Source organism: Saccoglossus kowalevskii, chromosome 18 (genome assembly GCF_978046115.1).
Source record: "Saccoglossus kowalevskii chromosome 18, keSacKowa6.1, whole genome shotgun sequence".
NCBI lineage: Eukaryota > Metazoa > Hemichordata > Enteropneusta > Harrimaniidae > Saccoglossus > Saccoglossus kowalevskii.
Window position 1 is genome coordinate 8,865,248 of NC_140658.1, and position 27,289 is coordinate 8,892,536.

General features: G+C 37.0%; 1 protein-coding gene across 1 annotated transcript in view; it reads left to right on the top strand.

Moving 5' to 3' along the window:
• The window catches only part of dst (dystonin), a 125,566-nt gene that overhangs the window by 25,779 nt on the left and 72,498 nt on the right, over window positions 1-27,289 (top strand). Inside the window, exons 39-75 of the mRNA XM_085492638.1 lie at window positions 126-413; window positions 633-799; window positions 914-1,073; window positions 1,277-1,490; window positions 1,939-2,168; window positions 2,374-2,607; window positions 2,888-3,034; window positions 5,878-6,303; window positions 6,528-6,848; window positions 7,079-7,193; window positions 7,328-7,542; window positions 8,046-8,530; window positions 8,926-9,085; window positions 10,036-10,240; window positions 10,498-10,742; window positions 11,105-11,338; window positions 11,761-11,907; window positions 12,488-12,913; window positions 13,324-13,644; window positions 13,800-14,129; window positions 14,461-14,778; window positions 14,948-15,274; window positions 15,385-15,595; window positions 16,178-16,422; window positions 17,709-17,942; window positions 18,213-18,785; window positions 18,935-19,255; window positions 19,385-19,714; window positions 20,011-20,328; window positions 20,444-20,770; window positions 21,362-21,590; window positions 21,713-21,957; window positions 22,077-22,310; window positions 22,460-22,606; window positions 22,771-23,196; window positions 23,446-23,766; window positions 24,348-24,368. Coding sequence (XP_085348764.1) covers window positions 126-413; window positions 633-799; window positions 914-1,073; window positions 1,277-1,490; window positions 1,939-2,168; window positions 2,374-2,607; window positions 2,888-3,034; window positions 5,878-6,303; window positions 6,528-6,848; window positions 7,079-7,193; window positions 7,328-7,542; window positions 8,046-8,530; window positions 8,926-9,085; window positions 10,036-10,240; window positions 10,498-10,742; window positions 11,105-11,338; window positions 11,761-11,907; window positions 12,488-12,913; window positions 13,324-13,644; window positions 13,800-14,129; window positions 14,461-14,778; window positions 14,948-15,274; window positions 15,385-15,595; window positions 16,178-16,422; window positions 17,709-17,942; window positions 18,213-18,785; window positions 18,935-19,255; window positions 19,385-19,714; window positions 20,011-20,328; window positions 20,444-20,770; window positions 21,362-21,590; window positions 21,713-21,957; window positions 22,077-22,310; window positions 22,460-22,606; window positions 22,771-23,196; window positions 23,446-23,766; window positions 24,348-24,368 — 9,897 coding nt within the window. The remainder of the gene's footprint in view (window positions 1-125; window positions 414-632; window positions 800-913; window positions 1,074-1,276; window positions 1,491-1,938; window positions 2,169-2,373; window positions 2,608-2,887; window positions 3,035-5,877; window positions 6,304-6,527; window positions 6,849-7,078; window positions 7,194-7,327; window positions 7,543-8,045; window positions 8,531-8,925; window positions 9,086-10,035; window positions 10,241-10,497; window positions 10,743-11,104; window positions 11,339-11,760; window positions 11,908-12,487; window positions 12,914-13,323; window positions 13,645-13,799; window positions 14,130-14,460; window positions 14,779-14,947; window positions 15,275-15,384; window positions 15,596-16,177; window positions 16,423-17,708; window positions 17,943-18,212; window positions 18,786-18,934; window positions 19,256-19,384; window positions 19,715-20,010; window positions 20,329-20,443; window positions 20,771-21,361; window positions 21,591-21,712; window positions 21,958-22,076; window positions 22,311-22,459; window positions 22,607-22,770; window positions 23,197-23,445; window positions 23,767-24,347; window positions 24,369-27,289) is intronic.

Below are 27,289 nucleotides of genomic sequence, written 5' to 3' on the forward strand. Positions count from 1 at the left end.
ATTTTTTTATTTTTTTTTGTTAATTTTCAAAATCTTCATCAAAATCTTTGCAAAACATGTGTAGTAAAAGTACCCAAATTTGTCAACTGAAATAAACATTCTTGTTTATATACCTGTGCTTATAGGTTCTCCAGTCAGATATTGACAACCACAGACCAACACTGGACGCCATCCGTAAGTCACCAGAATCCAGGAGTATGAAACCTCAGGTTGATGACGTCACTGGCCGATTCCGTAAATTGGATGACCGAGCCAAACGACGTGGTTTATACCTTCAGGGACGAGTGGATAAGTTGTCAGATTTCCTGGATAAAGTTGATGAGTTAGAAGATTGGCTGTTGCCAACACTGAGAGATGTGGAATCTGTAGAGACCGGTAGAAAACCAGCAGAAGATTTGGCACAGAAACAAAAGGTATTATTGTCATGATATTGCCAATCCATTCTGGTGTTGACATGTACATGGGTCATTTCTTTGAGTACACTGTCATCATAAAACTTGTGTAACTCTCCTCGAATTTGAGCCTTTACTATCAGCTCATTTTCTTCGTCAACTTTTGTATAAAGATTTAGGCAAGGATCAATAATATTATAGACATTTTAATTGATAATAATTGATTAATTTGTTTTGCAGGATGTCACAAAACAGATGGATACATATCATCCGATGTATGACACTGTTAACAGACTCAGTAAGGAACTTACTAAAGATCCAAAAGCCAGCAACACCGCCCCAGTCACTGATATCATAGATAATGTCAACAAAAACTGGGAAGCCCTGCTGGATGCTCTCAAGAAGAGGTAAGGCAAAACCAGTTATTTGATTGGCTCAAATATTCTAATAACTTAATCTGATTGGTCGAAATAGAGACTCAGGCAAAAAACTTTGAATATTATTCTATTATTTCAATACAGAAATGAACAACTTGAGGAACGCCAGTTTGCTGAGGGTCAGTTTACTGGACATGTGAAGTACGTAACAGACTGGCTGGATAAGACTGAGGCTAAAGTGGACCAATTAGAAGCCGTTGCAGATGACACAGGCACCCTGAAACAGCAAATGAATGAGCATAAAGTAAGGGAACAAACAGTTTTATTTATAACAGCTTTATTGCATCTGATTCTACTTTATATACTTAGTTGCTATGTTAAAAGAACAACTCCAGTAAAAAAAAAAGTTTATTAGTTGACTTTTTTCCAATCAAGCACAACTCATCATTCTTCACCACTATATATGTCACAAAATTTAACGCAACATAATCTTTTTGTTATCTGCAGCCAATCCTTAAAGACGTAAAAGCCTTCAAGCCTAAAGTAGAGAAGGCACAAGAACTCGGCACCACATTGGATACCATGACTGAAGAGACGGCACCGCTCACTCCATTGGTGCCCCATGTACGCAGTACAATCTTAGAAGAAAGTGCAGCTCCAGTAGAACATATAGCAGAAATGACTGTGAAAAAGGAAGACGCTCCAGAAGTTGTTTTTAAAGGTAAATAGTTTATGAGAAATAATTATTGATTGATTCAGACAAGTTTTTGTGGTGGTAATTGGAAGGTTGATTTAGTGGCCATCTTTATATCGTGACAATGTCCATATGAGGAGGTTGCTTTAGTGGCTATCTTCACATAGTGACAATATCCACTTGCTTTAGTGGCCATCCATAGAGGGTGACTGTCTCCCTCACATCAATGCTTACTTAGAACATCTGCCACATTGTCCATAGTATGATGCCCTTCATGTGATCGGCTACTACAATACCTGCAACACCTTTCTACTATTAACTGGCATCTGTTTCTCTGGTATTTCTTTTACACCATCACTTGTTCTCACATGTGAAGTCTTCAAATTGTTAAAGCCTGAATAAAACTCTCACTCACACTTCTTTAATCTACTGAAGACAAAAAACAACTCCAAATTCTTTACTTTTTGATACACAGAGCCAACACCAGTTCAAAGACAACTGTCAGACATCACAACTCGCTATGAAACTCTTGATGATAAAGTAACTGATCGACAAGAACAGCTTGACACCAACCTTGATGTTGCCGAAAAGAAAGAGAGTCTGAAGGGCATGCTGGACTGGGTAAAGGAGCAGGGTGACACTTTGACTTCAGTCGATGCACCCAAATATACTGGACAAGTAGATGAAAAACTCAAAGTACAACAGGTGAGAATTTAGATCAAAGGTCACAGATCTCATGAGTTTGTTAGCCCTGAAAGTATCAGGAAGAGTGACCTTTCAAGGTCATGTATACATCCTTTTTGAAGAGATATTTTAATAAAATACTTCTCCAAAACTCTTGCAGCAATGAAATTCTCGGGCAAAAGCCACAACAACTTTTTTCTCTTAGACAAACACTTCTCATTTACAGGATGTTCAGAATGAACTCGCCACTCGGCAAAGTGACATCGACACCGTTATCAAAGCGACAGAGGAGAACCTCCTGAAAAATAAAGATAAACTTACTCCAGAACAGCAACGTGATATTGAGAAGACTGTGGACGATTTGAAATCAGCAAAGGAGAAAGTCCAGGAAATGGCTGACAACAAACTCAAAGAACTAGAGGCAGAGAAAGGGAGAAAACAAATGCAGCTCCAAGAAGAGGTTTGCTTTTTTCATAATTTTATTTACACAAAATTGAAAACAAGCTACCAGATATCAAAATATTGTAATGTTTATCATATAATTACTCCCTAGACTGATGTAGAATAATTAAGTACCGTCTATGGACATGTTCACCATATTTTATAACTCCCTAGATTGATGTAGAATAATTGTTCAGTTACCATATATGCATGTTCACCATATTTTTAACTCCCTAGACTGAAGCAGTATAATTATTCACTAACCATATATGGTTCTGCTTATATCTTTTACTCCCTAGGCTGATATACAGCAGAAATGTCAGAAAGACATTAGACTTCTTAATGATCTCTTGGCTTGGGTAGTTGCTACAGAGGAAAAACTTGGCCTGCAGCAGCCGCTGAGAGAAGAGTCTCACACTGCAAGAGCCCAGGTCAAAGAACTTGAGGTACGATGGTCTCTTCTATTGTATAACGTATGCATTCAGCTGGATCCTATAATTAGAAACATAGGGAGTATCAGGACTTCCGAAGTCACCAATTATAGTTTTAGCTTTTTACTGCTTTGCTGCCCATGCCTTTCCTTGCTTGCTGCTATATGTGATTTGCTAATGTGCTGTTACTGCTGTGAAGTTGCAAAAAGTCACAGAAATCTTTATTATCCACAGGATTTCCACCAAACTTATGCACTGCACTTGTGACTCAATTAACTTATGCACTGCACTTGTGACTCAATTAACTTATGCACTGCACTTGTGACTCAGTTAACTTATGCACTGCACTTGTGACTCAGTTAACTTATGCACTGCACTTGTGACTCAATTAACTTGTGCACTGCACTTGTGACTCAGTTAACTTATGCACTGCACTTGTGACTCAGTTAACTTATGCACTGCACTTGTGACTCAGTTAACTTGTGCACTGCACTTGTGACTTAATTAACTTATGCACTGCACTTGTGACTCAGTTAACTTGTGCACTGCACTTGTGACTTAATTAACTTATGCACTGCACTTGTGACTCAGTTAACTTATGCACTGCACTTGTGACTCAATTAATTTGTGCACTGCACTTGTGACTCAGTTAACTTATGCACTGCACTTGTGACTCAATTAACTTGTGCACTGTACTTGTGACTCAGTTAACTTGTGCACTGCACTTGTGACTCAGTTAACTTGTGCACTGCACTTGTGACTCAGTTCACTTGTGCACTGCACTTGGGACTCAGTTAACTTGTGCACTGCACTTGTGACTCAGTTAACTTATGCACTGCACTTGTGACTCAGTTAACTTATGCACTGCACTTGTGACTCAGTTAACTTATGCACTGCACTTGTGACTCAGTTAACTTATGCACTGCACTTGTGACTCAATTAACTTGTGCACTGTACTTGTGACTCAATTAACTTGTGCACTGTACTTGTGACTCAGTTAACTTGTGCACTGCACTTGTGACTCAGTTAACTTATGCACTGCACTTGTGACTCAGTTAACTTGTGCACTTCACTTGTGACTCAGTTAACTTATGCACTGCACTTGTGACTCAGTTAACTTATGCACTGCACTTGTGACTCAATTAACTTATGCACTGCACTTGTGACTCAGTTAACTTATGCACTGCACTTGTGACTCAGTTAACTTATGCACTGCACTTGTGACTCAGTTAACTTATGCACTGCACTTGTGACTCAGTTAACTTATGCACTGCACTTGTGACTCAATTAACTTATGCACTGCACTTGTGACTTAGTTAACTTATGCACTGTACTTGTGACTCAGTTAACTTGTGCACTGCACTTGTGACTCAGTTAACTTATGCACTGCACTTGTGACTCAGTTAACTTGTGCACTGCACTTGTGACTCAATTAACTTGTGCACTGTACTTGTGACTCAGTTAACTTGTGCACTGCACTTGTGACTCAGTTAACTTGTGCACTGCACTTGTGACTCAGTTAACTTGTGCACTGCACTTGTGACTCAGTTAACTTATGCACTGCACTTGTGACTCAGTTAACTTATGCACTGCACTTGTGACTCAGTTAACTTATGCACTGCACTTGTGACTCAGTTAACTTGTGCACTGCACTTGTGACTCAATTAACTTGTGCACTGCACTTGTGACTCAGTTAACTTGTGCACTGCACTTGTGACTCAGTTAACTTATGCACTGCACTTGTGACTCAGTTAACTTGTGCACTGCACTTGTGACTCAGTTAACTTATGCACTGCACTTGTGACTCAGTTAACTTATGCACTGCACTTGTGACTCAGTTAACTTATGCACTGCACTTGTGACTCAGTTAACTTGTGCACTGCACTTGTGACTCAATTAACTTGTGCACTGCACTTGTGACTCAGTTAACTTGTGCACTGCACTTGTGACTCAGTTAACTTATGCACTGCACTTGTGACTCAGTTAACTTATGCACTGCACTTGGGACTCACGAATATAGTGTTTAATGATGATTAGCACATTTCTCATACAAATTTCACAATTTATACTATCGATATCTTTGAGAATGTCAAATGTTTTTTTTTTGTCTTGACTTGGGACCATGTGAAAGCTTGCAATGCTTTACTAGATTATTTTGAGAATAAAAAATGGCTGATTTTTTCTTCTTCCATTCACGCCGTTTTCATGACTACAAACTTATAAGTTGAAATATGCTCACTTATAATGCTTAAACAAATGCTGTGTGCTTGCTGATGCTGATACATTCATGCTTGCTTTGTTGATTTCATGCATATTATCTAGTTCTGCAACACTGTCATATTTTAATGTGTAAATAACAAGCAGTATATTTATAGTCATAACTTTATGGATGGAACAAGTCAAACACTCTTCCATGTAGACTGCTATGTTTGTTCGCATTGTTATTCAACCATGTTATTGGCTTAGACTCAGTTCCTGTCATTTTTAGTGTAATCAAGGCTGCATGGTTTATCCGGAATTTACTAGATGTATAAATATATAGATTGTCATGTTTCAAAGAGTGTGAACTGCCTTAATTTTATTAAACAAATTGCGAGTTTTGCATCTTTTGCAAAAGTTGGTCTTCACGAATGCTATAAAATAATCAAATATTGAAAATTCTTAGCAAGAAAAATTATTAAGTGTTTTACCGTTATGTTTTAGCATTAAATTGAGAAGTCGCTGCTTGGACTTGGTACAAAAGCAGGGAAACTTGCATGATTTACTTGATATCCACTTTAAGTTGAATTTCGGTGATTAAAGATTCAATGAAAAAATGTGATTGTGAATTTAATATTAATTACTGCTAATCCCTCTAGGCTATTCAAGATGATGTAAAAAAACACGAGGAACCAGTTTACCAGACTCTTCAAGATGTCCAACTACTTGTTGCCTCAAGTGCCGACAAGATGTCGCCGGAAAGCAAGACAACACTACAGGATACCCAATCAGAGTTACGAAAGCGATATGACCACTTGCTTGATCATGTGACTGAGAGAACCACTGAATTGAAGGACAGCGTGGATGACTTGGCGGCTTTTGAAGACGCCATGAAGGACTTCGAAGAATGGCTGCATAAAGCGGAGAAGACCTTCAATGTCATTAAGGAAGATATCGGTACCGACCCAGAGTCTTTAAATGTGCAAGCCAGACAGATTAAAATGTTCAAAGATGAAGTTAATGAACACAAACCAGAATTAATGTCTCTCAATGAAGAAGGTCAAAAGGTCATTGATAATGGAAAGGTGAATAAGCTGTTCAGAACATTATAGTTTTTACAACCTTCAACATTTTTTTCTGAAAATGAGATGTTTTATTTTGTATTTTTTTCTTCACATAATTATAAGAAAAGTGCCCGATGTTTTTTTGGTGTTTATATAGTACTATGGAAAATGTTATTTGTTCGGATTATAGAAATCGTTAGTGTTTTTTATTTTCTAATTGTGAAATCTTTATTTTGTGTGTGCAGGATTGCAAAAAGATGTTAGCTGACTTCCGTAAAACTACCCTACCGAAAGAATTCAACGAAACATTCGTGGAAGAACCTGCAACTAACATCACACGAATCAAACTCGTCAACATCAATGAAAGATACGAGAAACTGAGTCAGTTATTTGCTCAGCATCTAGAGAAGTTGAACACTCTAGAGGAGAAACACCAGAAATACCACGATGTGTTGTCTGAGTTAGTGCCATGGCTTGAAGACACTGAGAAGATTGTTAACAAGCAAGCTAGGGAGCCTGTTGCCTCAGAGCCAAAGAAGATGCAAAAGCAGATTGCGAAATCAAAGGTGAGAGGATTTAAGTATCCTTAACTTGATGCATATTTGCAAGATCTGGGAAAGAATAAGAATGTAAGAACAAAATTATTGTGAATTGCACAAATCAGGGTAACTGCAAATTTGGCAATAATGATTTAGTGGGGAGACACCATGAACTTTCATCACAAAAGCAATCAAATTACCAAAACAAAAATGATTTGAATATAAAATATAATAATTTAATTTCTGTTATTCAACAGAGTGTAAGTGATGACATCATTGCTCATGGCGTTGAGGTTGAGAGAGCCCATGATACTGGTGAGGACTTGGCCGAACATCAACCGGAAATCAAGCCAGAAGTAGAAGGACAACTCTGTAAGTTTTATTTTTTTGTGTGCAAGTTTTGACTGATTTTGCAATAATATGATTATTAACTACTAACATTTCGTGAGAAACAATTTTGGTTTTCTAAGCGTTGCATGCACTCATTTTGATTCATTTCTCTGCAGCTGAGATTGACGAGAAGTACCACCAAGTTGAATACATGTCAACTGATAGAGTAAATCTCCTACAAATGGCCTTGACTCAATCACAGGGCGTCGCTGAAGGCTTAGAGACATTGTTAATATGGGTGGATGACATCGAATCCAAGATTGAACATTTAGAAGCAGAACCAGTCACTGTAAGGAAAGATCCACTCTTGGATCAGCTACACCACTGCAAGGTATGTTGTATTTTTGTTGTTGCTCTGAATTTGCGTGTTTGAGTTGTTTTTGCTCTTGTATATCATATATATATATATATATATATATATATATATATATATATATATATATATATATATATATGAATATATGTGGTCTTGCTATTAAATCATGAACTGCAAATTACATCTTGGCATATCAGGAATTATTAATATACAGCTACAGTACTAAATTATTACTCCAAGCAAGCAAAATATAATAATAAGGTTATCAAGAGAATACTGCAAAATTATGCACTCAGGTAGTACGGGATTGCATTGACCTTTACTACATGTTAGTTGATATGATCGTCATATTGCTTTGGTGCAAGACATTTATGACATTTTCATGATAAACTGTGTATAGGATACTTGTACAAAATAAAATTGAAGAGGATGTAGAAAAGTGACCTTAACAGTAGTTTCTTTAGTTAAATACAATGTACACTCATTAGATTAAAACTTTTGTTTTTTCACTTGTTCAGGTGCTGCAAGTTGACATTGACAGTCATAAACCAAGCGTGGACACCATCCAAGAGGCAGCTTCAAAACTAGTATCTCAAGGTGAACCTTCTGCGACAAAGCCGCTGCAAGTGAAACTTGACAGTCTTAGTGATCGATACCAGCGGGCCAGTGATAAAATCGAAAGGTGGGCCGACTATCTGCAGTCTGATCTTGATCATCTTTCCGATCTTCTGAAAGACGTTGAGGAACTTGAAGACTGGTTGGTACCAGCGCTTGAGGATCTCCAGTCACCCAAAGTTGACAAACTCAACCCGACCGAACTTGGCAAGAAATTGACCGGAGTAAGCCATGAGGTTGACACTCATCGTCCACTGTATAAGAAGATTAAACAGCTTGGACATGACATCGTTAAAGATCCACAAGCTACCGACACATCCATGGTGTCCGAAATCTTGAAGAACGTTGACAAGAATTGGGATGCTTTGGAAGACACACTTGACCGAAGGTATAAATGAATATATTTTCATATGTTGGTATAATGTAATTTGTAAAAATTAATGTTTAATAATAGTTATTTCTTAAATTTTACTTCAGTGAACAATTCATTTTCTCCGTCACAACTTTCTTTACTTTTATTTGGGAAGAACTACTATGAAAGGTGATTCGCAATGAAAATCGCACGAGCAGCAAACTCTCGCATTTAAAAGCGATCTCATTCCAAGCATGTCAATCAAAATGATTCTAATCAATACTCTAACCAAACACAATGAACGCTTTGTGAAGTTTAATAGTGTGAACAGAATTGAACGAAATTATCCCTATATTTCAAAACACAAACCAAATTACATTACATGTATTTGCGATCAAAGCTAACCAGTTTTCTCCGTGTTCTGTCTTCAGAAATAAGAAGCTTCAAGACAAAGAGAAAACGTACAAGAAGTTTAGCAAGACTACTAAAGATGCTGACGATTGGTTGGGTACCATGGAAACCAAGTTTGAAGACTTGGAACCCGCCACTCATGAGAAACCTACACTAGAAAAACAAATTGAGGAACAAAAGGTAAGATACAAAGAAACAGCCTTTAAAGTCTGCTCCTATTGTAGTCATTGTCATTAACAATATATTTGACCACAACAACTCAAATATTTTGTTTTTCAAACGAAGCCTCATCATCAATCAGTTTAAAATTTCAACCAAAGTCGATTCACAAATTCTGTATATTCAACTGTATAGCAACGAATCAGAAATTGTTTTGAGTATTTTAAAAAGAGCATTTACTTTGTAAACTGTCATTAAAGTAGTAGTCCAGAGTTTTAAATCCGGTTTTGTCCCCGAAGACGAGGGTGGCCGGATTCACCTTAAACTAGTGGCAATCGCTCTTACCCCTCCACTTTGCACGATTTAAAGCATCCCTCATCCTCATCCCAACCTTCCCACTCTCCTCCTCCACTTGCATCTTCCACGTCTTCTTTGGCCTTCCCCTTTTCCTTGGACCACTCACCTCTAAATCAAGGGCCCTTCTTAATACAAGCCCATCCTCCCTCCTCAGCACATGCCCATACCAACGTACCCCATTTGCCTTCGCCAACCGATTTACCGCTTCCTTCAAACCCAACATCTGCATCAAGTCCTCAGTTACTTTTCTGTCCATCAACTTCACCCCACACATCACTCTCACCATCGCTCTCTCTGTCCTCCTTAAAATACCCAGCTCATTTTCACTCAAACACCATGTCTCGCTCCCATACAGCAATGCTGATCTCACACAACTCTTATAAACTATTCCTTTCATCTCCAAGGGAAATCTCTTCCCATATAGTAACTCTCCACATTCCCTAAACTTCACCCAAGCAAACCTTGCTCTAGCTGTCACAAATTTGCTTTTGAACCACAATGAAGTCCATTACTGCTGTGATACTTTGTTTCTGAGTAAAATTGCAAACTTGTAATACTTTATCATTATATTTATTCAGATTTATTAATTGTTTTTAAACATTTTTTGTCTGCAGCCAATCCAGAAGGAAGTTGAAAATTACAAACCTAAGATTGAGGAAGTTAAAACGATTGGTTCACATTTGGATACTCTGAATGAACCTGATGAAGCAGTTACCATGGCAGCACCAGTACGTAGGAGTGCCTTGATAGCGGAACCAGATACACTAGGAAAGGTCACCAGGAAACCAACTGTGGTTGCACCAGGTGATCTTCTCAAAGGTCAGTTGATGTGGATTCTCTCTCATCATGCGATTATGTTTCTCTATACAAAAATCGTTCAGGTCATAGTTGATCATTGCCTGATTTGTATTTATTTTGTGTCAATTCACCATTGTTACGTAACATTATTCTTATTATCGGGAATTCAATGAAATGAAAATAAATTTTTCAATGTCTTTATGTTTGTTTGAAATATTTACTGGTTGAAACTTTCTGTCGTCAATCAATTAAACTTAAATTTTCACCTTCATCTGTAGGTCCAACAGCCGCTCAGAACAAAGTTGCGGATATCACAGAGAGGTACGACTCTCTTGAACATAAACTGGACGACCGACAAACGTCTTTAATGGACAACCTTAGTGTTGCAACAGCTCTGGAAGAGAAGACAGATGCCTTGGAAGACGTGAAGAGTTGGATTGGTGATGTAGAAAAAGTACTGAAAGAAGAGAAACCAAAGACGGATGATTCTGATAAACTGAAAGATCAGATGGACAAAGAAAAGGCAAGATTCTGTCAAATTTGTCTTTCTCATGAAATTAAATATTTATGACTCTTCTTGAAGGGCCTTTTAAATTAATTTAATTTTGAGAATCCTCTAGAGGGTGTCAAGTTCACAATTTTATAATTATAATACCTTTTATATCCCTCTTGAGGCCGTCCTGCCAACAGATTTATAATCATAGCAATATGAGAGTCCTCTAGAGGGCGCCCTGCCTACAGATACATTATCATAGCAACTATGAAATCCTCTAGAGGGCGCCCTTTCTACAGTTGCATAATTATATAAACTTTGAGAATTTTCTAAAGCACACTGTCCTTACTTTTGTAACCATAGTAACCAGATTGAAAATATACTTTATTCAGGCCCTACAAGAGGATATTCGTGATCACCGTGGTGAAGTTCATTCAGCTGTCAAAGGAGCTGAGGTGTTCCTGGACAACAGTAGAGACAATCTAACACCAGATCAGCAATCCGGTTTACTGAGATTGTCGGACGATGTAAAGACTGGATACGACAAACTCGCGGATGTATCACAGGACAACATACGAAAAACACAGGCTGCTATAAATGATGCGGAGAAACGTATGAAGGAGAAGGTACATTTATAATATAATAATATGAAGAAATTTGCAATCAATTTGTATCGGAATAATCTGGAGTTACTTGTACTGGTTAATCAAGTGCAAGCAGCATTTCTTCTCATCATTCATTCTGACTTCATGAAAATATAGCAATATGTCAAAGTATTTAATCTTCAAATTTATCAATGTTTTAACAGAAAATTCTACAGCCAAAAATATCAAACCCGTTGTAATTATTTTCATGGCAACAGGAAAAATTGCTTATAAGCAAGAGTAAATGGAAGAACTGCAGCTTCTAATTCAAGCTTTCAATGTAGATAGTGTTTTTTTTCCAGGCATGCCTTGTATTTTGATTTACAAGTGCAAAATTCCGACTATCAATACAATATTAGATCTTGGGTACATTTCATGGTACACTGTTATTTTGTGTCTTGTAGATTGCTGTGGAAGCTAAATGCAAAGAACAGACAAGTCACATTGCTAGCATGCTGGACTGGATAAAAACATCAAAAGAAAAGCTGGGATCTCAGCAACCTATGTTTGAGGAAGTTCAACCTTTGACCTCGCAGCAAATGGGGAACAAGGTAAGATACAGTTAATATGATGATAGTGATAATGATGGTGATATTGATAATAATATTGATTAAATTTACCATTAACATGATTATCAAATTATTATTTACCCTATTATTATTTATTTATATTATTATTATTATTTTATTTATCAAATTATTATTTACCAATATGTCTGTCATAGGCTGCTGTTATATACCTCAAACTTGAATATATTATCAACACATCTTATTTACAAATGGAGACAGATCTCGTTGAGTGTGAGAGGGCCATGTGACTTATTTTTGCATCCCAAATAGTATTCTATTCTCTTTCGTCCTCACGTCTACTGTTCGTGGACCCTTGTAACTGTTTTCAAGGAAGTTGTGGGTTCAATCTCAATTCCGACTGTATACTCAGCTGTATAAATCAGGATACAGTCTGCACTACATTTCAAATACTGGTATTAGATTTGGGAGACTGGCATGCACAGTCACTTGCAATTAGCACCAGAAACAAACAAAAAAGAGACACAGTCATGACTACAATGTATGGAAAAGTCACATGACACAAAAAACAGATATTGCAACCCTTTTACATGTGTTTTAACAGGCTATTCAGGAAGATGTCATTGAGCACCAAGAACCGATAACTGCCACCATTCAATCAGCTCAGCTTCTACTTGAAAAGGAGGAAGACAAACTCAGTGACACAGACAAGGAAGAACTACAAAAGGTTCTTGGAGATTTGAAAACTAGTTACGATGTCCTCCTCACTCAGTCGGAAACAAGAGTCAAGAAATTAGAAACGGCATCAGAAGAACTCATCAAATTTGAAGAGGATCATGACACTTTCAGGGAATGGCTCGGTGATGCTGAAAATACCCTCTCTGACATAACAAAGGAGTTGGGTCGGACTCCCGAAGCTGTCAAGGAACAAGTTGAAAAGATTAAAGAGTTCGCTAAGGATGTTGAGAAACATCGCGAGGAGATGAATAATGTGAATGAAGAAGGACAGAAAGTCAAAGAGGTTGCTCAGGTATGATGGAATGTTGGTTTATTTACATGCTCTTTAGTAATTGGGTCAGTAGGTGCAGTTTAAAGGTGATTCACTCCTTAATTATTTGTAACAAGAACTTGATATCTTAGGATAATTAACTCCTATCCTGCCAGCCTCATTTACATATACATTGACTTGACCAGATAAGGTTTACCATTGTTTTAGTATTTTACTAAAAAAGTTCACAGATCCCAATAATAATGTTTTGGACACATTGAATTGTTCTTTTGATTGTATACTAAATCTAATTACATGTTGCTGCCCATTAATTGAGCAGGAAGTGAATTATAAACTTGCCTCTGATTTGCTGCACATTCAAATCTTTACAAGCTGGCCAATCAGAGAAGCTGTTACTAAATCCCCTATCTTGTGTATGTCTCACATAACAGGAATACAAGAAAGACTTGTCTGAGTTCCGTAGCTCAACTCTTCCGAAGCAGTTCAACAAAGAGTTCACGGAGGCACCTCAGCAGAGCGTCATCAAAGACAAACTCACTAAGACTAATGAGGATTACAACAAACTGGCAACTGAAAATAAACAACAGGTCGAGAAACTTCACGATGTTCTGGAGAAGCATATTGCTTTGAAGTATGCAGTGGATGAGGTGTTGCCATGGCTACAGACGCAGGAAGAGGAGTTAACTGCTCTCGTGACGAAGCCTATTGCAGCAGATCCTGCAGCAGTGCAAGTTCAGATTGAAGAGTTGAAGGCAAGTGGTCTTCTCATCTTTATTATTTGTTAACAAGTTTTCATGATTTTATAAGTTCATATATATCAAGTTACAAAATTCCTTTCATGTTTACATTCTCAGTGTTAACAAGAGTTAAAAAAAACAAAAATATTTACAAATTTTTTTTTACATAGAATCTGAATGATGCTGTAATCTCACAAGCACCTCGCGTTGACAGAGTGCTGGAAACTGGTCATGAACTTGTCGAGGTCCAGTCGGAAATGAAATCGGACGTTGATAAGCTGATAACTGATGTGACTGATAAATACAAGGCGATAGAATCACAGGTGACGGATAGATGCAACGTATTGCAGACTGCACTGACCGAATCGCAAGGTGTCCAAGATGGACTTGATACACTCCTGACGTGGTCAAGTGATTTGCATGATAGGATTGAACATCTTGTTGCTACACCAGTTGTGGTTAAGAAAGATCCACTCACGGCACTGTCACAGCAACAAAAGGTAAAGGCAAAAAAAAAAATAATAGTGAGATTATATGAACCTTAAGCCATACAGTATAAAATTCATGACAAAATTTATAATTCTTATAATAAAAATTGGCCAAGTATGTGTGAGGATAGCTGATAAGGAAAATTCTCTAAATTAAATCCATGTGAACATGTGAAATTATAAGAGAACTCATTGTTTTCCTGCCAAGTTTGTGAACTTAAAACCTAGCGAATTTGTATAAATCATCAAAATAGTGAAATTAAAAGTCAGTGCATTAAAATAAATTGTTTTACAGTATTACGTCAAGTTTACACCACTAACATTTTTGCCTTTTCTACTATAGGTTTTACAGTCTGATTTGGAGAGCCACAAACCAAGCATTGAAGCGTTGAATACCTCAGCTGCCAAATTAATGAAAGAGAGTCCACCAGATGCAGCCAAGACGATCCAGGACAAACTTGATGATCTGAATGTGAAGTTCTACAAGGAGGAAGAGTTGGTCAAGAAACATGGTGACTATGTACAGAGTCGTCTGGATAAGTTAGCGCAATTTATAAATGAGGCAGACAAACTTGAAGACTGGCTTTTACCGACTCTAGAAACTTTGGAAGGTGTTGAGTTGGATAAGTTGGATTTACCGCAGGTAGATGAAAAACTGAAGGTATGAGTATGATATATATAGTGATTATCGAAAATTTATTCCCGGTAGTCTGTCTCTTGTGCCATGCATTTGTTGCGCTCACAGCGCATGGCACTATGCTCTTCACCAGACCACACTGTGTAATGAATTTTCTTTAAATTGACAATAAACTATAATTATTTGTTTTCAGAATGTTGCAAGTGAGACGAAATCTAAAAAACCTGAATTCGAGCAGGTGAAAAAACATGGAGACGAACTTCTGAAAGATCCAAAAGCTAATGACACTGAACAAGTCTCTGAAATTCTCAACAACGTGAACAAGAACTGGGAAGCATTGCAAGATGCATTGGATATGAAACGAAGACAGGCGGATGACAGACAGTATGCTAAGCAAAGATTTGTCAGTGCCCACAAGGTTGCGACAAAATGGCTAGATGGAATGGATGAAAAAGTAGACGAATTTGAACCAGCAGCATATGATGTGTATAAAATACAGGCACAGATAGAAGAAAACAAGGTACGTTGCTATGGTTATTGTAGAGTTGGTTGTCATAGCTTTTATTGGTTGTTATGGTAACAATGATGAAACGCACACATTGACTATGTTTTGTTTATTTCTCTAATCAGCCATTGATGAAGGACTATACAGAATTTCAGCCCAAGATTCTCCAGGTTGCTGAGTTGGGTAAAGAACTAGATGCAATATCCCAACCTAAAACACAGGCCACCATTGTACCACACAGACGGTCTTCAACTCTGGCAAGCCTTCCAGATGAGGAAATCACACCAATTGCTGTAACACAAGTACAAGCCACTCCAGCTAAAGATTTTCTCAGAGGTGAGAGTTGTATGAAATAAATGAGATTCTAATTTTTTTGGCTGTTTTCTATTATACTATGTTTTCAGTTATAGGGCTATTTACAATTTATCATACATTCCGTGAGATGTATGGCCAATGCTTGACTGACAAACAAGTCAACAATAACACTTCATGAATTGTTTTTTGTATATGGGAGGATGAAAATTAAGCTATTTTGCCCATTTGTTTTTTTAATCAGGGTCTGTCTTTTTTCCTTCTTCAAAAAATCAAAAAATGCAATTTTATTTTGTTGTCATAGTCTTAAATTTGATGCTTTTATCATCGTTACACCTTAGACGCAAAATGGCTGCTGAGAGCGAGAGAGTCACAAAACTATTTTAATCCTCTATTCCATCATCCCGTTCCCTTGTTCTTCTTATCTATGTAACCATGGTGACAGTATTTCTAATAGTGGACACGATGACTAGTGAGAATTGAACATTATATTGTATTTGATGGTCAAAAACAAGTCCTGTGGCTTCCTTCATCGTGATCTTGGCGGCCAAGGTCTATTGTTCTGAAAGCAAATCAGTGCATCATATTTCATACTTTATCTTACAGAGCCATCTGAAGCAAAGAAACAGGCTTCTGATCTTGCCGATCGGTACAGTGATCTTGGCAGTAAACTTTCTGAGAGACAACAGGACTTGGACTCCAATCTTACGGTTGCGAATGGCCTTGCAGCCAAGACTCGGGACGCACAAGGAATGTTGGATTGGATTTCTGCCACTGGTGATAAACTGAAGTCACTGAGTCCCATCAGTGATGAACTTGAACCAGTCAAGGACCAGTTAGATGAACAAAAGGTAATATTATTCAGAAATTAGATATTTTATAATGTGGTTATGAAATATGACAACGTAATAAACTGACGTGAAGGTTATATTGTATTTTTGACTTATTACATTATTACATTAATGAGTTCTAGAAAATGTACCGGACTAATGTTAAATCCAAAATGGCTGCCAATAATATAGGTGGAATGATAATACAAAATGGCTGCCAATAATATAGGTGGAATGATAAATAAAAAATGGCTGCCAATAATATAAGTGGAATGATATATACAAAATGACTGCCAATAATATAGGTGGAATGATAAATACAAAATGGCTGCCAATAATATAGGTGGAAAGATAAATACAAAATGGCTGCCAATAATATAAGGTGAAAGATAAATACAAAATGGCTGCCAATAATATAAGTGGAATGATAAATACAAAATGGCTGCCAATAATATAAGTGGAATGATAAATACAAAACGACTGCCAATAATATAGGTGGAATGATAAATACAAAACGGCTGCCAATAATATAAGTGGAATGATAAATACAAAATGGCTGCCAATAATATAGGTGGAATGATAAATACAAAATGGCTGCCAATAATATAGGTGGAATGATAAATACAAAATGGCTGCCAATAATATAAGTGGAATGATAAATACAAAGTGGCTGCCAATAATATAGGTGGAATGATAATACAAAATGGCTGCCAATAATATAAGTGGAATGATAAATACAAAATGGCTGCCAATAATATAGGTGGAATGAAAAATACAAAATGGCTGCCAATAATATAGGTGGAATGAAAAATACAAAATGGCTGCCAATAATATAGGTGGAATGATAAATACAAAATGGCTGCCAATAATATAGGTGGAATGATAAATACAAAATGGCTGCCAATAATATAGGTGGAATGATGAATACAAAATGGCTGCCAATAATATAGGTGGAATGATAAATACAAAATGGCTGCCAATAATATAGGTGGAATGATAAATACAAAATGGCTGCCAATAATATAGGTGGAATGATGAATACAAAATGGCTGCCAATAATATAGGTGGAATGATAAATACAAAATGGCTGCCAATAATATAGGTGGAATGATGAATACAAAATGGCTGCCAATAATATAGGTGGAATGATAAATACAAAATGGCTTCCAGTCAGTTTAATAGAACAAATATGGTAATTAAAATGAATAATTTTAGATGGCTGCTATTATTAAAATGATAAATTCAAGATCGTTGCCAGTCAATGCAAAATATTATTTTTAAGAATGTCTTGATGGTTTTCCTTTCAGAATATCCAAGATGATGTCACATCACGGAAGCCTGAAATAGCTGACACAGTGAAATCTACTGAGCAATTCTTGCGTGAAAACTGGGACAAATTGACTCCAGATAAAAGAGAAGAATTACAGAACCTGTCTGAAAATGTGAAAGATGGCTATGATGATATCACAGACAAGACAACTGATAGACTAAAAAAATTACAGAAATTATTGAACCAATTACAGAAAGACAAAGAAGAACAAGTAAGTGTTATCTTAGTTGTTGCTCGAAATTAAATTTTTGTTCAGGATTTTGTCATAATTTTAGAAAGCCTGGTATACTTCAATTGATTTAAAACTTTTGATAGATAAGGGAACTTATTTATTTTTCCTTTTCTCAATAATTTGTGGTGAATATAACAAACCACACTCAACTTTCTTGTCTGCATCAGTCATTGAAATTTGCATTGAAAATAAACTCCCAAATCATAATGTTAATACAAGGCTAATACTAATGGCATGATTTTGTCCTAGGCTGCACTTGAAAAAGATTTGTCTGAAAAGACAATTGCGATAGACGATCTGCTGAGATGGATTACAGCCACTGAACTCAAACTTGGATCGCAGCAACCAATGAGCGAAGAATCTGAACCACTGACCAATCAGAAAGACACAGCTCAGAAGGTCAAGGATGATGTCACCGCTCATCAACAACCAATCTTCATCACCTCGCAGTCTGTTGACGAGCTTCTTGCTAAACAAGCCGACAAAATCCCAGAGAAGGACAAGGTCATTATTGTTGAAAAAATCACAACCATGAAGACACGTTATGAAGTTCTTGTTGTGCAGACTGAAATACGGGTGAAGCTTCTCAAGCCAGCGGTGGATAACTTGAAAAAGCATGAAACAGATGGAACAACATTCGAGGATTGGTTGACGTCAGCTGAGAAAACTATCAACGATCTCGCAAGAGATGTTGCCAAAGAATTGGATGATCTTAAGAAACAAGACAAGAAGGTGAAAGCGCTAAATGAAGAAATAATGGACCACAAAGCTGATGTCAAGATTCTAAACTCAGGGGGTCACAAATTCCTGGATGATGCCAAGGTATGGAAGCACCAGTGAATTTAAAAATTAAATTTCCATACTTATTTTGATTTAAATTGACGCTTTTAGTTCAAGATATGCGGACAGTGAATGGTCAAGTATCAAATATTAAATATGTTTGTATTTTAACCTATCTGCTTCCTTCTTAGGTTTACAAAAAAGACTTGGCTGAATTCCGCAGTGCAACCTTACCTAAACATATTTCCAAGGAATTTACCGAGAAACCGGACACCAACATCATCAAGAACCGACTGAACACCATGAATGAACGATACAACAAATTGAAAGCTGTCACCAAACAACACTCAGACAAGCTTCAAGAACTGGTTGGGAAACATGACAAGTACCAGGATTCCATGGATGCCGTATTGCCATGGTTACAATTGAAAGAGAAGGAAGTGAAACAACAAGTGGAGGAACCAGTCTGTGCTGAGCCGCAAGGCGTAAAACGACAGATTGATAGACTAAAGGTATGTAGATTTTGATATCATCACATTGACAACCAAAGCATTGTATGTCACCCATAATCTATGTGAACATAATAATACAAATCACTATACAAGGATCTATTCAAACCGCTTTATTCTTCTTCTGCCTAGGGTTTGAATGATGACTTAGTTTCTCGTGGAAGAGATGTTGACAAACTAAAGACTACAGGCAAGGACTTAAGTGACACACAACCAGAGTTGAAGGACGATATTGAGAAGACTATTACGAATGCAGATTCCAAATATCATGGCTTGGAATCCCAAGTGTCGAAACGAAGTAACGTTTTACAGACGGCCTTCACAAAGTCCCAGGGAGTACAGGATGGTTTGGACGCACTCTTGAAATGGTTGGACGAGGTTGAACCAAAAGTTAAAAAATGTGTTACTGTGGTGATTGTCATCAAGAAAGAAATTCTCATCACACACCTTAAGGAGATCAAGGTACCATTAATGCTCTGTGTCTTCAATAGCAAACTGGTAGATGACTTAATTAATCTACCTTGTTTTAGGCTTTTTGATTGGATTTCAGTCGCATGAAAGTTTTAAAAATTCTACCCACAGTAGTGTAGTGTATAATTGTTCGCCCACTCCAAAGCAAAAAAAAAAAAGTGATACAAATTTTGAGTCACCAGAGTTTGTAATGCAATGGTTTATTAGATTACTAGTATTACTTCTGTAGTGTTCTCAATTAAAACTGTTCAATGAGAGGGATTCAAAATATTGTTCCATTTTTACAGGTAATACTTTCGGACGTTGAAAGCCACAAACCCAGCGTGAAGTCTGTAAATGACTCTGCCAAGGAGCTGATCCAAAACAGTGACTTAGCTGAGGCAAAGAACATACAGACTAAATTGGATGATCTGAATAAGCGATATGACGTGGTCTTGAGTTGCGTAACTGAGAGGGAAGACTTGTTACAAAGTCTGCTGAATAGACTGAGTGACCTGTTGGAGAAAGTTGACCAATTGGAAGACTGGCTTCTCCCAACTTTGACATTCTTTGACTCTTCAGAAGTTTATCATATGGAACTACTGGATCTCGATGCTCGGATTCTTGTATGTCTTCTTTTTAATTTTTTAATTTAAATTTTGATTTTTTGTGTGGCAATTATTATATTGCAATAAAAAAATGTTCATATATTTAACAAAATGTTAATCTTCCTGTGTATAGGAAATTACCAAGGATGTTGACAACTACAAGCCACTGTATGCGGATATTAAAGATGTTGGCAAAGGTCTTGTAGACGAGCCAGAGGTCGAAAACAAAGCCATGATTTCAACACTTCTAGACAACGTGGATAAGAACTGGGAAGCATTGGAAGAAGCGCTCAAGAAGCGAAAAGATCAATTGGAAGACAGAAAACAAGCGCAGAAGAAGTTTAGCGATGCCGTTGAAGATGCTGATAAGTTCTTGGATGATGTACAGAAGAAGCTGAATGAACTGGAGCCTGTAGCAGCCGAAGAAGATACACTGAAAAAACAGATTACAGAGACTAAGGTTAGTATGTGTAATTTATGAGATGTGCAACCATGCACAGTGATATGCAATGAAGATCCAAGTTCTATTGTCTCATCAATCAAATGTATTTCCATTCTATGGTATAGAGAAGCAGGTGATGAACAGTTGAGTGAGACATTAGTGAGGTTACCTTCAGATTCTAAAAGGGAAAACGCATTTAATCCACGCTTTACGATTATGCAAAGACACAAGCAAGACATTTTATGAGTAACTTTACTTGAGTGAAACTTAACTGAACAGAACCATGTTTAAAGCTGTTCTATTTATACAGGCTTCTCTATATATACCAATGTACACTGTGAATGTTCAACTTGTTAATAATTAATTATTACTCTTCAAACATTGAGCCAGCAATAACTAATAAACAGACAACAACAACAAACAAATTTGATGTGTAGACAAACCCACTTTTCCCACTCAATTAGCCATCAAAACGTTGACAGAACTATAAACATTTTTGTGGATGTTTTAGTACCCAATATCTATACTTAATCAGTTTATTTTAAAACTGATTTTGGTAATGTCCTTCTATGCGTAATGTAATGTACATTCTTTATTCTCAAATTATAGCCAATCAAGAAACAAGTTGATGACTTCAAACCAACTCTAGAGGAAGTCACTGTACTTGGCAATCAACTCGACTCACTGACAAAACCAGGTGACGATTATGTACAGATTGAGCCACAGCGATCAGTTGAAGTAGCCGGAGTTGCATCTACTAAGCCTGTACCAGGACGAAGTGCTTCTGGTGTCCGGCGACGTCTATCTGATGGTGGGAGTAGTGATGAGCTGTTAGATGGTGAATATACAACATTATAATTATTAATACTAAATGACATGACATCTTATTTTAATATTTTTTCTTTATATATTTATACATTGCCATGTGACTGATGTTGTAAGATTTCTTTGTATCAACAGAGCAAACAGAACCACAAAAACAGATTGCAGATCTGACAGATAAGTACAACAAACTGAGTGACAAACTGGAAAACCGTGACCAGGATTTGGACACCATGCTTGAGACAGTACAGGGTGTGAACGATAAGAATGGTGCATTGCTACCAATGATAGAATGGGTCAAAGCAGTGGAAGAAACACTGCAGTCACAGCAACCAATCAAGTCTGAAATTGAACCTTTGAAGAAACAATTGGATGAGCAAAAGGTAGTTTAAAATTGACAAAATTACGATTTGATGATATTGACTATGATTTGGTGATTTAACTATAATTATAATCAGATAAATACATCATTCGCCTGACATAATTTGTCCTTTTTTCTCAGGATGTTCAAAATGACATTGACGAGCATAAGAAACCTGTGGAGGATGTCGTCATGGATACCACTGGATTCTTGAAAGAGAATCGTGATAAGATGACTCCTATTCAACAGGCTGGTTTACAAAAGACTGTTGAGGACTTGCAGAAGACTTATGCTGATGTTGATGATAAATCAAAGGACAGATTGAAAGAAATACAGAACACTTTGCAACACTTGGAAGCTGATAAAGCTGAAAAGGTAAGATTTTATTCTGCCATCTTTGTTGCCCTGCTGTCGACAAAATTATGAGAAACATGGCATATGTGTCATGTTTTGTTTGCATTGCATTGCATCAGATTTTGGTCTGTTTGCAAACTCTGTTTTATGTGTACTGTCTCTTTTTGTAGGCTGCTCTTGAAGAGAAATACACCAAACAGGCTACGGCTATTCATGATATACTGCAATGGGTAAAACAAACTGAGAAGACACTCGGATCTCAACAACCAATGAATGAAGAGTCTAAGCCACTTACTGAACAATATGATAACAATAAGGTACGATGAAAATGTAACAATATTATTACGGTACTAACAAATTTATTAAGAAATTTCCGAAATTCAAAATAATTTGGCATAAAATATTACATTGTTATGGTAAATACAAACGACTTTAAAATCTGTAAGGGAATTGATTTTTTTTCAACCATTCTCTTGTGCAGACAATACAGAAGGACATCACCGAACAACAGAAACCGACTCAGCAGTCTATACAGACTGCACAACAACTATTGGTTACCCAAGGAGATAAACTGAGCAGCCATGACAGAGCGAAGCTTGAAGACGATATCCAGAGTTTGAAAGCTCGTTATGATGTTGTCAGTGTCCTGTCTGAAACAAGAGGCAAGCTTTTGAAATCTGGTGTTGACGACTTGAAAAAGTTTGAACAAGAACATGTCACTTTTGATAAATGGCTGACAGACAAAGAGAAGGAATTACAAAATGCAGTTGACGAGACTGGGAAAGAGCTGGATGTTTTGAAAAAACAGAATGAAGACATTAAAAAATTCACTGAAGACGTCATTGATCATAAAGCTGACTTAAAATTCATTAACATGAGTGGTCAGAAGTATCTAGAAAATACAAAGGTACGTTTTTAAATATATTTAAATATAGTGGGATATAGTATTCAGAAAAAAATATTGAAAATTGAAATTGTAGCTAAATTTGTGATTAAGAGTTATGTTGTTATGGTAACCACATAAGTTATGTACAAATTATCTTTATAAAACGAAATTTTAATTCTCAGTTTCGTACATATGTGTGATCATGGTTGACACATGTTTTGTCCATTAAAGTATATGACATCATGGTTTAACTTTATTTGTCACCAACAGGAATATAAGACCAATCTGGTCGATTATCGCACATCAGCTCTCCCGAAGGAATTCAACAAGGAGTATGTTGAAGATGCAGAAACACCTGTCATCAAAGACACATTGAAGGACGTCAATGACCGATACGACAAACTGAAAAAGCAAGGAAACCAGCAGAGTCAGAAACTGAGTGACCTTCTAGATAAACATCTCAAGTACAAAGATGCTCTGGATGCAGTGTTGCCATGGTTACAGCAAGCTGAAGAGGAGTTAACAAGCCAGCTGAAAGAACCAGTTGCAGTAGAACCAGATGAAGTGAAAGAACAGCTGCAAAAAGCAAAGGTATTTCCCACTGCACAGAATCACTCTGTCCCACTACACCCCATTTACATCACACCATATCCAACTGAACCCATATACAGCCCACTACACCCTTCTGTACCCATATCCAGCTCATCACATCTCACTGCACCCATATCCTGCCTATTGCATCCATATCCTTCCCACTGCACCCATATCCTTTCCACTTTATCCCACAGCACCAATTTCATACCCACTGCACCCATATCCAGGAGCTAGTTACTTTTGCTTAAACTGTTAAATGCCATAATTCACACAGATAAACGTTCATTTTTTTCCAAACATTTTGATAAAAAAATATACAAATTATACAAATGTAAAAAATTATGGCATTCAACAGATTTAATGTTTTTGCATGCATTAATCACCTTTTTTGCTGTACAGCATTATTGACTGCACTGTAATTTGCAATAAGAGTATTATTCATTTTTAATGGCATAAAAACAGTTATTTGACTGTTGTCATAGTAACACTAATCATTGACTTATTACTTCCTTTTGATAATTTCTTCTTTTATCTTTTCACAATTAAATCTCATTTCATCTTTTTCTGACACCGAGAAGACCAGCTTGGATGAAACCCAGGTAGGAGTCTGGTGATTTCTCTCAACTTCTTATGCACTATTTCTCAAATGCTTTATCAATGCTCAAAATTCATAACATCACCATTTGTCTTATTTGTATTGTCACAAAGTACAACTACTACTTGTGGTCTAAGTTACAGTACTCATTTCGCCCAGCCTCCCGCCCGCTTCCGGATTTCGATCGCTTTTTTTTCGCTCGCTTTGTTCAATTCGACCGCGCAATTTCCGCTTTTTTTTCGACCGCGCAAATCCGGAAGTAGCCGCTCGCGCAATCGCTCGCTCGCTCGCTCGCTCGCCTGACAGAGCAACCGCCCGCATTTACAGTTCATTACCTACTGTTTCATGTACAAGTGTGTCATTTTTGTTTTTATGATGTTAAAATAAGAATAAATACAATCAGAAATTTATAGAACGACCGTTGAAAAAATACGGTGGATCACACGGCCATATAAAATTGGTAATAATACATACGCGTAGCAATAATGTCCACCATAAACAAGATCGAACCAAACATGTGAAATCAAATACGACACTGACACAGACACAACTAATATGAAATAAAACCATTCAATTTTTGGTGGAGAGCTAAAAATGTCTACTGTAGAGTACGGTATTCGTTGAGTAACCGTGTGTAGGGTGACGGTTGTCATGCACGCATGGTTTGGGTTTAACACGGGTCAAGTTGTAGTTATGTAAATCTATGGCACCTATAACAATTGAAGAATATCTGCAGGAATAGTAAGACTGTGAAAAAAAACGACCAATCGATTGTTATAGAATGACAGCAGTGTAAAATTTGTCAAACAAATACAATACTTGCAAATGTAATGTCGGCCAGCGCCCATCTTACTTGTCCGAAGTTGTCGAAGCCGACAACAATGGAGATCGCGTTTTTTAACTAGGCGGCTGGCAAGCGGACTAACACGTTACATAAACTTGTTGAATTACAATTATGGTTTTTATTTTTGCGCCCAATGTCTCGTTATAAAATAAAGGATTCAAAGTTTGCAGGGTATTCCGTTTTTTGCGAACTCTGGGCGAAATACTTTCATGAGCTGTACGTAGTTCACTTACAGTCAAAACAAAGTCAGCTTGGACAAGTCGGTGAGGCAGCTTGATCGAATTCTGTTGTAAGTTGTGAGACGCGACAAAACAAACGCTGCCAGTGATAGATTACGTGAATAAAAAAAACAAAATAAACGCAATCAAAGGCGCCGACCACACGCTTTGGAAATAAATAGAACGCGTTGCTAAGAGGAATCGCACCTGCATCTCGACGACGTCTCCGGTCATGAGCAGGGTTTGCCGCGTCTTAGAAAAATTGAAAGTTAAAAAGGAATCAGTGTCGGGGAACCATTCACAATGTTTGCATGAAAAATCCCCCACGAAAACCTTTTTTTTTTACTGTTATAAACACTATGGTACCTGAATCCCGATTAATTCATAAATATGAATCGTTAAGGGTCAATTTCCTGCAATCCTTCAAGATTAAATTTGCCTCCGAAAATCTTTCTAACGATGACCTGGAAGATTGCCATGATTGAGTGCCACCATTTCTGTTCTAAGATTTATTCAGTATAATAATACAAATGTTCACCCCAACAGAGGTGCACATACAGTTTTAGCGACCCGAAGAGCTCATTGTCAACCGAGGCGAAGCACTACGATAAAGACTTTCCGTTCCCAATAAATAACAATAATAACAACAACAAAAACTTCTCGTTTCCGACATTATGAAATTCTTTCGTTTTGGGGGAAAAACCCTGAAAAAAAACCTGATTTTGACAAGATAATTTAGAAATTGATATTAAGAATAATTCATAACGAAATGTATTCCATAATTACTGATTACACACGAATATTACAGAAAAAAATAATTGGCTATATTATCTATATTTGTGCCTTTTATTTGTCTTGAATCGTGACTGAAAGGAGCTGGATGAAATTACAAACTATGTAGTGTGTTCGACAACTCATGTATGAACAACAATTTTAATAAATATGATTTTACTTGGTAAAATTACTGTATTTTTCTACATAAAAACAAAAGAATTTCACAATGTCTTTATTATCATAGCGTTGTTGGTAAAAGTTGAAAATGATACATCCACGTGAACCTGCTTATATGAGATCGAAGGAGTCTCTGTTTTCAACAGCTGTATACATCTAAAACTGCGTCATCGCTAAGTTTCCTTGGTGGACCACGAGCTCTGTTCCATGTTTGCACGTTATCATGTTCACACAATCGCAGACATTATTTGTAAGGGTGCTCTTTGAAATGGCACATTTTCTCGATGTTTTAGCGAGTATTTCGCGGGTATATGGCTTGTTCTCACATCAGCATAATTTTTCTCTAATTCACTCATCGCTTTCCCACATGCACTTCTCGTTCTTTGCTGCTAGCTTTTTTGCACTCTAATATGTTGTTGTTTTTGTCTTTCTAAACATCGAGTTTATTTTTGACATTCAAAGAGATCGCTTGAATTTTGAATTTGATGACGGTTCGAATTTATCCACTTTTACAGTGATCAACATTGCTTTCGAGTAGAGTTACTAGTAATTATAAGCCTGATTTACATTTTCCTTGCGGTGTTTTTCGTCAATGTATTAAATATAAGTGCTTTGGGAAATAACATAATTATATTGCGCGAGTAAAAGAGTTTGATGAGACTGTCACAACATACTAAAACAGATGTTTTATTTATTTCCAACGCGCGTGGTCGGCGCCTCTGATTGCGTTTATTTTGTATTTTTGTTTTCAAAATGTATCACTGGAAGCGTTTGTTTTGTTTTCCTCAACAAATTAACTGTTCCGAGATCTCTTTCATTTTTCGTCCGGCTGCTGCCAATCCAATAATTCGTCGTCGCATGTAATCAGACAAGCGATTAATCGTCACAGTCATTATACTAGTAGTTTAAGTC